This window comes from Leptonotus elevatus, chromosome 5 (assembly GCF_054856555.1).
Source record: "Leptonotus elevatus isolate MCC_2025b chromosome 5, RoL_Lele_1.0, whole genome shotgun sequence".
Classification (NCBI taxonomy): Eukaryota; Metazoa; Chordata; class Actinopteri; order Syngnathiformes; family Syngnathidae; genus Leptonotus; species Leptonotus elevatus.
The window spans coordinates 24,580,769-24,593,268 of record NC_141243.1 but is presented as its reverse complement, the minus strand read 5'-3'; the positions used below and the strand labels follow the sequence as shown (position 1 = coordinate 24,593,268).

General features: G+C 38.3%; 1 protein-coding gene across 4 annotated transcripts in view; it reads right to left on the bottom strand.

Moving 5' to 3' along the window:
• Positions 1-9,736: 9,736 nt before the first annotated feature.
• LOC147174432 (TNF receptor-associated factor 2-like) overlaps positions 9,737-12,500 on the bottom strand; it is a 36,644-nt gene continuing 33,880 nt past the window's right edge. For all 4 annotated transcript variants that reach the window (XM_086076152.1, XM_086076153.1, XM_086076154.1 and 1 more), the window contains one exon: positions 9,737-12,315. In XM_086076152.1, the coding sequence (XP_085932278.1) occupies positions 12,097-12,315 (219 nt within the window). In that variant the 3' untranslated portion in view covers positions 9,737-12,096. The remainder of the gene's footprint in view (positions 12,316-12,500) is intronic.

Here is a 12,500-nt window from a genome sequence, read left to right as displayed (position 1 = left end):
CACACATTGAGTTCCTACACTTATTGACTCTGTTCACAAGCATATTACGCATATTATTCATCTGACCATTAGCGTGGATTTTAAACACAGAAGGGCCAAAATATGCCTTGTGAAAATTAAACTGCACCAAAAAAAAACTAGCCACCAGAGAATGCTAGAACTGCACAAATGGAAATCTACCTGACTTTTTTGACAGATGTGCTGCTTTCAATATCGTGACATGACGATGATATATTGTGGCAGTTTTAATAATGCGATATATATTGCCATTATCGTTACATCCGTACTATCCAGCAGCCAACCAGCAAAAAAAGCTCAAAGGATTACTGGAACACACAAATTGCCACACCACGGTTGCTAAGATGATGACTAATCAAGGAGGAGCATGGACAATTTGCAAAATTAGGAGGTCTCAGAGAACCCAAGGGCTGCAGCTGGTTCTGGTGCACTTTCTAAACTTGGATAAACCAGGTGAATCGCATCACACAGTCACAGATGTAGTTGACACCAAAGATGGACCTAAATTTGGAAAACATGACATAAAAAATCCCAAGTGTAACATATGTTCAAACTTGTTTTCTCTGACAATGTTTCCTGCCCTCATTAAACTGATGCACATCAGACAATCTTTTTGCACACTTCTCTCTTCAAGTCTTCAGTGTCCAAACTCTACAATCTCATCGGACAAACAACACAAAGATCATGAAGCAAAGTGTCCTTGAACCCGAGTTCAAATCAATATCTTTCAATTTGTGTCCAATGAAAGAACTTGAAGATGGAGAAGGGACTCACCAACGTTCAATCAAGTTTGCTGTCGGAGCCTCTCTCGGCTCTTGCGTCTGTGTCACTCCCGCTCCCGTGTGTCATCTGTTGCCCCACAGCCGTCAATGAAGGACTTGACTTGCGTGTCCGACCCACATTAAGGTAAGGCCCTTGTTAAGGTGTGAAATGTAATTAACTTTAATTAAAAGTGTCAGATTCTATTCTAAAAGTCTTGTCAAGCCACATTTTTTCATTTTCTTGTACTGTAATTAATCAATTACTTGAGTCGCTTGGATAACAGCAGAGTACACCGCATGAACATGGAATCTTGTGTGGAATCCTCACATGTCTGCTGCAGGGTCCACGTTGACTTATTATTTTTGTCGTTTAATCCACCTAGCAACAAAGAGCTTGGTGGGCTATGCAATGAGGGCCAATGTTGCTTTACAAAGAGAACAAACTGGTTTGTCTCAACGGCCAGTAAGACCAATCATGATGTTTTGGCACACTTAATGACAGACTCATGCATTATCCAATACATTTCCCGAAATGTCAATTATATAATAATAGTAAATTAATAATACCAGCTTCTGAGAACATGCGGCTGGAACGTATCTGGACACCATTCATTATGTTACAGCCTTGCAACAAATTGGAAATAGTTGAAGTGTCACCCCCAAAGGCTATTTTCAGGGTTTAGAGATCTGGTCGGCCCGCAAATAGCAAAAAAAACCGCATATAATTGATTCCCTTTGAATTAAATTTGAAAATCAGACCCGAAAAACGAAAATAAACGTTCAATATGTGCCTTGCATAAAAGTGGTGGTGGGGGGAGGAGAGAACTTAAGATATTGAAGAAAAATGGGAGGAAAAAAATCTGCCAATATGCAAATCCATCTGTGCCAAACCACAAATATGTGGTGGTCCACTGAAAGATTTTTTATTTTATTTTTTTCAACTTCTACACGCTCCATAATGTCAGTGTGGAAAAGTTTGATTTGTTTTATTTTCTGGCAAATTTAAGACATTCCACCAGAATTGGATTTCTTGAACTCACCGGTGTCACGACTGGGTTGTGTTTGTTGGACCCCAAAAGAAAAGAGCAGATCCAGCCAGGGCGAAAGTCACTCAATTTTAATGAACCAACAAAAAGCGCACAGCACGTGGACAAAAGGTTGCTCAACAAAAGGCGACGAAATCACACCGGAGGGTGGATAAAACAGAGAGGAGTGTAGCATACAAAGTTGATTAAGGAAAAACGCTACTAGTCTAATTACTAGTGGTGTCCACAACACCAAGAAAGATTGCCGCTAGAAAGGTAGCAGTATCAAAACGTCAGGTATGGTGAGTAGCGTCACGGAGCAATAACCCGACATTCCTCTCTGTTTTATTTTGGTCTGATGACCTAATGGGCAGCAGGTGAGTTGGCAGGACCCGCCTTCCAGCTGTTTCCCCAGCAACTGCAAAGGAGAAATCAGAAACAGCTGAAAACCAAAACATAACAACCGGCAGGCGAGGGGTCACATCCGGTTGGGGGTTCGAATGCAGGATCCAACCTTCCTCTGTGGAGTTTGAAAGGGGTAGGCAATTCATCAATACTTACACTGTAACAAATTGACTGTAGAATTTACAAGAAATAACTATCAAAAAAGTTGCCAGCTAATTCTAGTCAAATCTCATTTAGTTACTGGGAAAATCTATTACAGTAAATTACTGTATTTTTTACAAGTACTTACTGTATATGAATTACAGTAACTTACTGTATTTACTTCTTCTTTTTTTTTTAAAGAAAACAGCAATTCACTGTAATCTAGTTGTGGGAATGCTAGAAGCATTTACATCGTTCGAATTTCAACTTGCTTCAAAAATTCACTCCTTCCGGGGTATTTATCGTCTGATTCCACATTACTTACACTATTTGCACAGTTTAATGTTAAATATAAACTTTTCCCCATTTATTTTCAATGGGACTGACATTCAACTTTTTTCTCTCATTGCAAATATATCCATGATAATTATGCTAAGGGATATACAATACTAGAGATGGGACAATGAAGCCTTGTGAAGCTTTTGAGGCTTTCGGCTGATTGATTTGGAAAAAGAGTAGAAGTTTCAAAGCCCCATAAGATAGATCGTACCGGTGACATCTGGTCAGCTGGAGTCATAGCAGCTATAATCTTCAAAGTGATTCGCCTGATTGATTTATATTCCAACATAACACCAGTACATTCAGTCTTACATTTGTGTCTGTCTAATGATCATCAGGTACACATGGAAGTGTTGCAATATTTTGACACTGTACCAGTACTATGGTTCAATGTGATGTCCTGTTACTCATTTGATTTTTATAAACATGATTTGGATAATGTTTGGTGTCTCCTTTTGACAGCTGACACCGCGCCAAAAGGTTTGAATCAGTTACGTAATTTCCGGTATCTCATTAGCGCGCATAAAGCCGCATACGTCATCAGCGCGTGATCACGGAGGTTTGATCGGGGCTTTTGATACATTGTTTCGAGCAGTCTGTCTCACTCGGCTGACACATGCTCCGGAGTCTCAGTGTCAAACGTCCCATCTCTATACAATACATGTATACCTTCTTTTTTCCTGAAAGAGCTTAGTATTGTTCATTCGGTAATCTTACCGATTCGACATGTCATCATCATTGCTCTCTCTTTTTTACTCTCTTTTTCTTTTTTTTATGTGCGTGAGTATGTACATGAGTATGTGCATGTGCGGGTGTGTGTGTGCATATGTGCGTGCGTGTGAGTGTGTGCTCATTAATTCACCTAAAACCTATTAAAAATCCCATACCATTCACCTAAACCGAATACTTCAGAATCCAGCTAGTCGTGAGGTTGTCAGGAGACCTGAGGAAGGATCAAAGAAAATGAAAAAAAAGTGAAATCCAGCACCGACCAAACATCACCTACTACCCACCGGGTTACCAACCAGAATCCTAGAAACATCTCAATTCTAACAAATTAGGGAGACCTCAAGAGACCAAAGGAAAGACTGAGTAAAGGAAGGAAGGATAGATGAAGCAGAGTGAGATCCACAGACATCAGCCTCCACCAATTCAACGACCAGAGGAAGAAGTACATTGTGTTTGAATTTCGGTATTATTAAATTAGTCAATTGTTTACGTGGTAAGTCAGTTGTTGTTAGGTCACCTAGCAAACACAAGTTTGGAGATAAAGGTATCCTACAGTCCAAGATAGCGGAACGTTTTTCTAAGACTTAAGTCCAGAAACACATAATTGGAGTGCATAACCATAAAGCATGAAAGTAAGTGTCTGTAGTGTTTTGTAAACACTGGAGAAAAATGTCGGAGTCTGAGAGTCCCATTTTCTTCATCATATATTGAGTAATGTATGTTCTATGAATAATTTTATATTGGATAAGTTGTAAATTTGAGTGTTTGTCATTTTAAATACGTTTTCACAAACTTTAATCCAAAAGCCAAATTCCGGAGCTATAGACAAGTCTGTCTCCCATTTCGAGATGGGTAAATACATTTTATCTGTATACGAAAGTCGGAGAAAGCTTTGTAATATCTTTAGCTAAAACAGGCGTTTGGAGCGTACCCCGAAGTATGGGAGGACGCCCGCAGGGTTCCACTTGGGCTTTTGTAATTTCTAGTGCCTTCCACCAGGCGGTCAGGGTGGCGGAAATCATTCGGTTTTTAATACAATTGTGTCGCTTAATCGATGTTGTAATAAAGAGTAAATGCAAAAGTCTGAGATTGTTACAATCCTTCTGTTCTAGTTCCAGCCAACACTTGGTGTCTCTGTTGGGTTGTGCGCATAAAATGATATATTGTAGCTGGTTAGCTATATAGTAGTGCATAAAATTTGGTGCCTCTAGACCTCCTTTGGATTTACTTTTCTGAAGAGTAGATAGACTAATCTTTGCTTCTTTTTTTTTATTCCAGTAAAATTTTGTAATGGACCGAGTCCAACAACTGGAACCAGTTAGACGTAGATTTAAATGGATTTTTTTTTATATTGGGTAAAATTTGGGAATATTATTCCAGCGCTCCAAGTCACTGTAAATGCTATCCAGAAGTGGAGTAAAGTTTAAATTAATTAAATCAGTTAATTTAGGTGAGATTTTTATGCCTAAGTATTTAAAATTAAAGACAATACATGTATACCCACTGATTATCATAGTTCCACTTTTCCATCTAAATGAATGGAGGGTACTATGCGAGAGAGGGAGAGAGAGAGATTACTACATATTACCAGTATTTACCTGCTAATTATGGCGCAAATTACTGCACTTTGTTTTACCCATAATGCATTGCAGTATACAGTTAAATACTGTAAAAATAATAATAATAATAATAATAATAATAATGCTGTATTTTTTTTTACAGAAATTTGTTACAGTGTAATGGTGACTTAATTCTAATCAAATCAAACTTTATTTATAAAGCACCTTTCATTCATTAAAATGACACTCAAGGTGCTGAACACTTAAAACATCCATAGTACAATAAAAAGATAACTCATCTATCTCCCCAACATCCTCATGATCATACCCACAAACACACACACACACACACACACACACACACACACACACACACACACACACACACACACACACACACACACACACACACACACACACACACACACACACACACACACACACGAACCACAACATGGCAGGGCACAGAAAAACCCTGTGAAGGATGACTACCAACCACCACAGGGGGCAATGTCATCCCAGAGATCCCCAGCCCAGATTGACCACAGCCCGCCCCACACAAAGTGAAGCACGCCACAACCCGCACACGCAGGAGAAGACCAGCCATCCCTCCCAGTGCGGAGGCTCCCCCATGAGGAAACACTGGAGCTAAAAACTTAGTAACAACTGAATAAAAACAGTTAAACACTAAAATGAAACAGTTAAACACTAGAAGAAAACAGAATAAAAGGCAAAAACAAAGCTAAAAAACAATATAATTAAAAAGAAAGAGAGGAAGAAATGGGGTAAAAAAATAATTTAAATGCCGAACTAAAAAGATGTGTCTTGAGCCTCCTCTTAAAAACTTCACTAGTCTCTACAGACCTGATGCCCTCCGGCAGGCTATTCCATAGGTGAGGACCACGGTGGCTTTTGCACCATATTTACCTCCATACCTCACCCTAGGAACAGTTAAAAGGCCGCTGCCAGAGGACCTCAGGCCAGAGGACCTCAGGAGCCAGAGGGGTGATACGGTAAAAGCAGGTCAGATAAATAAGATGGCCCAAGACCGTTAAGACATTTAAAAACTAATAAAAGCACCTTAAAATCTATTCTGAAGCACATGGGGAGCCAATGCAGCGATTTTAAAACTGGTGTAATGTGCTCCCGCCCTCTGGTCCCAGTCAGCACACGTGCAGCCAGGCACAGACTGACAAGTTGGCCGCCATGAGGCGTTGTTTATTTTGGGCCGCAAGTTTGTTTCAAAAGCAACAATTAAAGTGCTTTTGGTAGAGACTTAGCCAGACCCAGAGTGACTAACTTGGAGTGGCCTGCATTTTACCGCTTGGTAGGCCTGAATTATGGATCTTATGCATTTTTGAAACAATCATCACGCTCTTGCTCTCTCTCTGTGTGTCTCTCTCTCTCTTTCCCGTGACGGTCATTAGCTTTCTGCTCACTCTGCCTCTCTCTCTCTCTCTCTCTCTCTCTCTCTCTCTCTCTCTCTCTCTCTCTCTCTCTCTCTCTCTCTCTCTCTCTCTCTCTCTCTCTCTCTCTCTCTCTCTCTCTCTCTCTCTCTCTCTCTTTCTCTCTCTCTCTCTCTCTCTCCCGTGACGGCCGTTAGCTCTCTGCTCGCTCTGCCTTCCCTCCCCCACCTTTGCCAGGCTGCTGACCGACACACAGCTAAACAAATTAAACAATGCACTCTCAAAAGTAAAGAAAGTCAGACAAGAGAAAAGAGTGGCGCAGAAAAGCTTCACTTTGTCTCTCGCTCTCTCGCTCGCTCCCTTGCGCTGATCGCGATAGTTTTTATTTATATATATATATATATATATATATATATATATATATATATATATCATTAAAACATTTAATACAAATGTATTAATTTTCGGCATTTCGGTCTTCGGCCAAGCATTTTTCATTTCGGTGCATCCCATATATATATATATATATATATATATATATATATATATATATATATATATATATATATATATATATATATATATTATAAGTTGAAAAAATAAATACAACAATAAAAAAACGAGATCCCAAAAATATAAAAATAAATGTGGAAATAATAATAATATATAAATAGAATTCAACGTCAATCAATAAATAAAAAGGCTCTGCTCTTATATTTATTTATTTCATGCTGCGGTCCTAAGTGTGTCTTGGGTTGAACTGTTCGACAGGAAACTGCCCGTTCCACAGCAAAGGGGAATTCACACACACGAAAGAATAGACCTTGTTGTTTTGCAGGAACGTGTGTGACGTTGTCGAGCAACTCAAGTCGCAAGGTGTGGTGACAGTTGCAGATGACTGTCAAACTAAACACACAGCAAAAAAAAAAGCATTACACGCATTGTATATTTAAATACCATTTAAAGACCATATAGTTTAGGACAAATCAGCTTAGTCATTTCAGAAATAAAAAAATAAATAATAAATTAATTATTTCTTATTGAGAACAGATCTTTACTATGATATTTGTAATAAATTTAATTATTTAATTCTTTCATTCGTTCTTTTTTCTTTCTTTCTTTCTTAATTTTCTAATATTTTACTATATATATATTTTGATTTCCAAATGTAGTTAAAGAGAGATCACTGTACAAATGAAGTTTCAAGGTTTATTAATAAATCAGACAATGATGGCCCAGCACTTGGTTTTAAGTTTTTTTGTTTTGTTTTTTTTCAAACAAAAATGCGTTATTACAATTATACATTAACAATGTGTTAAGTTTCACGTTGTGATACGTTTCACATTTAAATGTGGTAAGTTTGACAGTTCCACAATGAGCACAAAGGGAAGCAATTCCTTGCGGTTCAGGCCTGCTGTACAAAGGTGGCGTACGCTCACCTTCAAATGTATCAAGAGCGAAATGCTGACGGGAATGTGCGCTGCTCAACAACAATGCCAGTGTACGTATGTTGTTGTTTTTTTGCTGGAGACCCGTTGGCAACCCGGACGGCTGGATGAGCCCGTGTCCGCCCTATTGTACCGCATCACCAGGACACGTGTGATGACTAACATGCATGCCAGAAAGAGATGATTCATGATCACATCTTTGCATAGACATATGTTGATGGAATTTCTTAGCCTGGTGTGGTGCCAGCCACTCCTTTTGTCCTGTTGCCTCTGTGAACGTCCTGAGCTGTCCTTTCACTCGCTCTGAGTTGTGAGAGGTGCCATCTACACTCTAAAAAGAGAATTGTTTAACCAATTTAAGATCACAAATTGAATTGTTGACCAACATAATACAATTGATTCAATTGGTAACACACCATTGAATTAAGTTAACCCAAAGTGAATATATTAAGTTTAATGTTCAGTGCTTAAAAAAAAAAAAAGTTGGTCAACAATTCTCTTTTTGAGCTTAAATTGGTTCAACAATTCTCTTTTAGAGTGTAGGCACTCCCACAGCATGCTGACTCATTAGCTGCGCTGTTTCACACGGGTGGAGCACTGCTTTCCCATTAAAGGATTTGTAGTCATAATCGGTTTCGCTCGAGTATTGTTCTGCCCTGTTTTCTCTTATTTGTTCCTTCTCGTGCATTTGGCAATACTGTAACTCACTCATTGCTTCCCACCAAATCACCACAAAGGGATTTAGTGGACATTTTGGAGCTACAGTATCTCTATAGGTCCACGAGTTGAAGGGGTTAGTCCCATCAGACTCCATGACATTTTGACAGAATTGTGTTACGTTGCTCGTCAAACTTTCCCGTTGCACAGAAAACCTGTTGTGGCAAAGAGGTGCAGTCTATAGATCCTCTATTCTGCATGACCAAGCAGCCACACAGTAAAAGATCGGTTAAAACATAGACAATTCTGTCATGAAAAAAAGTGAATGCTTTGGGAGGTCTCTGCTGTTGCAAGGCAAGGTGACTTGATTTCTATAGCACATTTCACTATTTTTTAACAAGCGGACGATATGTGCTGTTTTTAACACCCCGTTTTTCTTTTACACCAAAGATTCAACCGTAGGCCACAATGCAACGTGAGATTTATAGCCATTTGAAACCAAAAACAAGTATTCCGTAGTCAGACCAATGTGTCTGCTGATTATAATACGTTTTCAAATAAGTCAATGTTAGGCTTTTTGAAATGCTTTGGAAAACATATGGTCTTGATAAAGTGCTATGTAAGTTTTCTTAATTCACTTTTTAGGTCAAATTTGATTAGTTTTCTGGGAATACAGTGGTATACACTTTTGAACATCAGCTGAACAGTCCTGTAAAACCAATACATTGCTAAAATCAGTGGGTTTTACTGAAATATATAACTGAGTGTCATCAGCATAACAATGAAATGCTATTTAATGACGGCGAATATTTGATCCCAGCGGTAACATGTAAATTGAGATGCTGAAGTTATCAGTGCTACTTTGTGTTTACACGTGTGTACATATCTAATGCCTATTATGTATTATTATTAGAGGAAGTAAGGTTAATCATGAATGAATGGTTTGCACTGGACCTGTCTTGTCGAATGTCAGGACCGGGGCGCCTCGACGGTTTACGACCTAACGGACGCTAACGCTAATACTATGCAAATGCTAACGCCGAGTACATATACTGCTACTACTGTTACTTACTACATAAAATGTGAACAAGAATGTGAGGTAGTGTGTGAGTGTGTTGATGTGTGCGTGTGAGCAATAAACAGTTGAGTTGTATCCGCCGTGCCTTTCCTGTCTGCCCTTCCAGGGGGAGTTAGTTAAACTAAGTGAGTTTAATTAAAAACTGGACAGGTATACATACACGATTTAGATGTAAATGACAATATCTCACTTTAATTTCATTACATTCATGTTTCAAGTTTGCAATTGATAATTGAAACAATGTTTGCCACTGGCAAATAAAAGTGTACAATGACAATTAATTGAAGATTCACAAAAACAATTTCAAAGGTTTGTTATAAAAGCACATTCACCATTCAGTGAGTTCAAGGAAAAGTAAACACAATTATACAGGCACTTTTTATGCAAATAGAAGTTCATTAAAAACAGCAAAAATACTACCATAACATATTTTTTCCTCACTATGAACAACTCTCCTTCCTTGGTGCCATCAGCTCTACAGTTCCAGCCTCCACATTTGTGTATGAAGCAGGAGCAAAAAGTCCATACATTTGGAAATGTAAACAAGAAAATATATTCTTACCACTCAAGTAAAATCAATGGTGAATTAATGGCAGAACAACATTTACTAACTTCATGTCATGGACACCACACTGCAGCAAGCATTCTTCAAACTGACAATGACATAAAACTCTTTTTAATACAGCAGTCTACATACTGAATGAAATATCGTGTATGAAGGTACAATACGTACTGAACTGGGTCAACACTTGACAGTTTTTGGGAGGGTTTTTTTTGCACACAATATGACTGCAGATGTACAGCATTTGAACATTTGAATAGGTGTACATGTACCTATCTATATAAGGATTATTAATGGTGTTGCCAAAAATGTTTTTTATACAATCACTACAGAGAGGAATCAGTGTTCCATTATATTAATTAATTCATCTTTGCCCGCTTACCTCGTTAAGGGTCACGGTGATTTGGAGTTTATACAAGCTAACTATGGGTTCCAACTTTCAATTATTGTCATTTTTTGTTTAATTAAAACACAAAGGAAACTACAGCAACTATTTGGTGAATGTCCATTAATATCTACATACCGACTTTTTATGATCGAACAGATAAAATACTTCAATTGATTAATGAGTTCCTCTTTCCATATTAAGAATTGATTATCAATGGAAACACTGACATAATATTTTAGTGGACGTTAAATAAAATAAAAGCATCCTCAGAAGTCCCAAATGACCTTAGAGGGGAAGTCAGCCGCCTTTTTTGAGGGGGACAATAATATGGTCTATGCAGCCCCACTTGTGTAAATATGGTATTCTGGTTAATAAAGCGTTATTGGAATATGACTTAAGCAGCAAAATTCAGCCGTTTTTCTCCATCTCAGGGGGCGGCCATTTTACCACTTGCTCTCGACTGAAGATGCCATCAATGTTGGTCAGGTCTCAGGTAACCACCAATCACAGTGCATCTCAAGAAAACAGGTGAGCTGTGATTGGTCGTTGCCTGAGCCCTTATCAACATTGATGTCATTTTCAGTTTACAGCAAGTGACAAAATGGATCCCGAGATGGATAAAAACAGCTGGATTTTGCTTCGGAACTCATGTTCCACAAATCAGAATGTCATGTTTAGACTAGTGAGGTTACATATATTGTCAAGAAATGTTTAAGGTTGACTTCCACTTTAATATCTGTATATTTTGAATATGCAATAACCTTAGATTATACCAATGGTTGTTAGTACATTAGTAACTGTATTAGTAAAATGGTCATTGTTAAACGGGAGTACATAAATGGTGAGATATTGCCACATATACCGTTAAAAAGATTTAATCTAGTGGGAATTTGGCAATTCTGCTCGACTACTATTGTTACAAAACTCAAGAATAAAAAAATAACACACACGCACAGAGAGCTACATAACATTCGCGATTTAAGTACTGCACTCAGAATTCATGGAATTCAAGTAATATCCACAAGCACAAACTTATCAGAGTTGTTCACTGCAATCGAGTGTTGAACAAGCTACAATAAAATGGTATCATATTGCGCCCAAATGCAAACAAAGCAAGTTAATGTAGCAACAGTAGTTATTTTGAGAAAGTTAGGGCAAAAATGAACAGCACATATGTGTTGGAACCTGTTTTGGTCGTCTCATTAATGCATCACAAGTCATTTGCAAGTTAAGTTTGAAAATCATATCCATCTGCTGGGGAAAACTCACAAATAAGTGTTCAAATGAGCTACACTTAATCTTGCTCTTATTTTTCCTGAATCTTATTATGAGCTTCAACTATGTTACAAGAAGTAAGCCCAAAATGTCACTGTTAAATTTGACTGGTTAAACACTGGTCACTCAATAATTTGCTTTGGTGGTAAATAAATATTTGTGTTCATGTTTGATTTGATGATGTACACTATGAAAAATAGTGACAGTTCAGTTTCATACCCTTGCATATTGCTAAATGACAAACATACTAGACAGACCCTAAAGAAAAAAGTCACGTTAGTGGTAATACAATGGCAGATTTAAACCTACAGCCCGGTAAGGTCTACAATGGCCTTGATGAAGATGGTGTCATCGCGAATGTAAGAGTTTTTCGAGTCCAGCTTGGAGAGGGGACAGAAGAGCGGACAGCCACTGGCAATGTTCATATCGCTGACGGGCCTCTGGAAGGACGACGATGAGATGTCGGGCCGGAAAGCATCGATTATGTGCTCCCTATTGTTCTGGTCAAGCAGCATTAGTGTGACCTGGGTACAGATGTGGTAAAAAGGATACTTATTTATATACACATTGACTTAAGTGTTTAATTTGTTCCGTGTCCAAGCTTGTAACTCAATTTATCATGTATCAAATCAATTAAAATGCCACTATCCCCTTCCAGCCCACCCCAAAATCACCACAATGTTTTGAATAAATAAGAACAACACTTCAT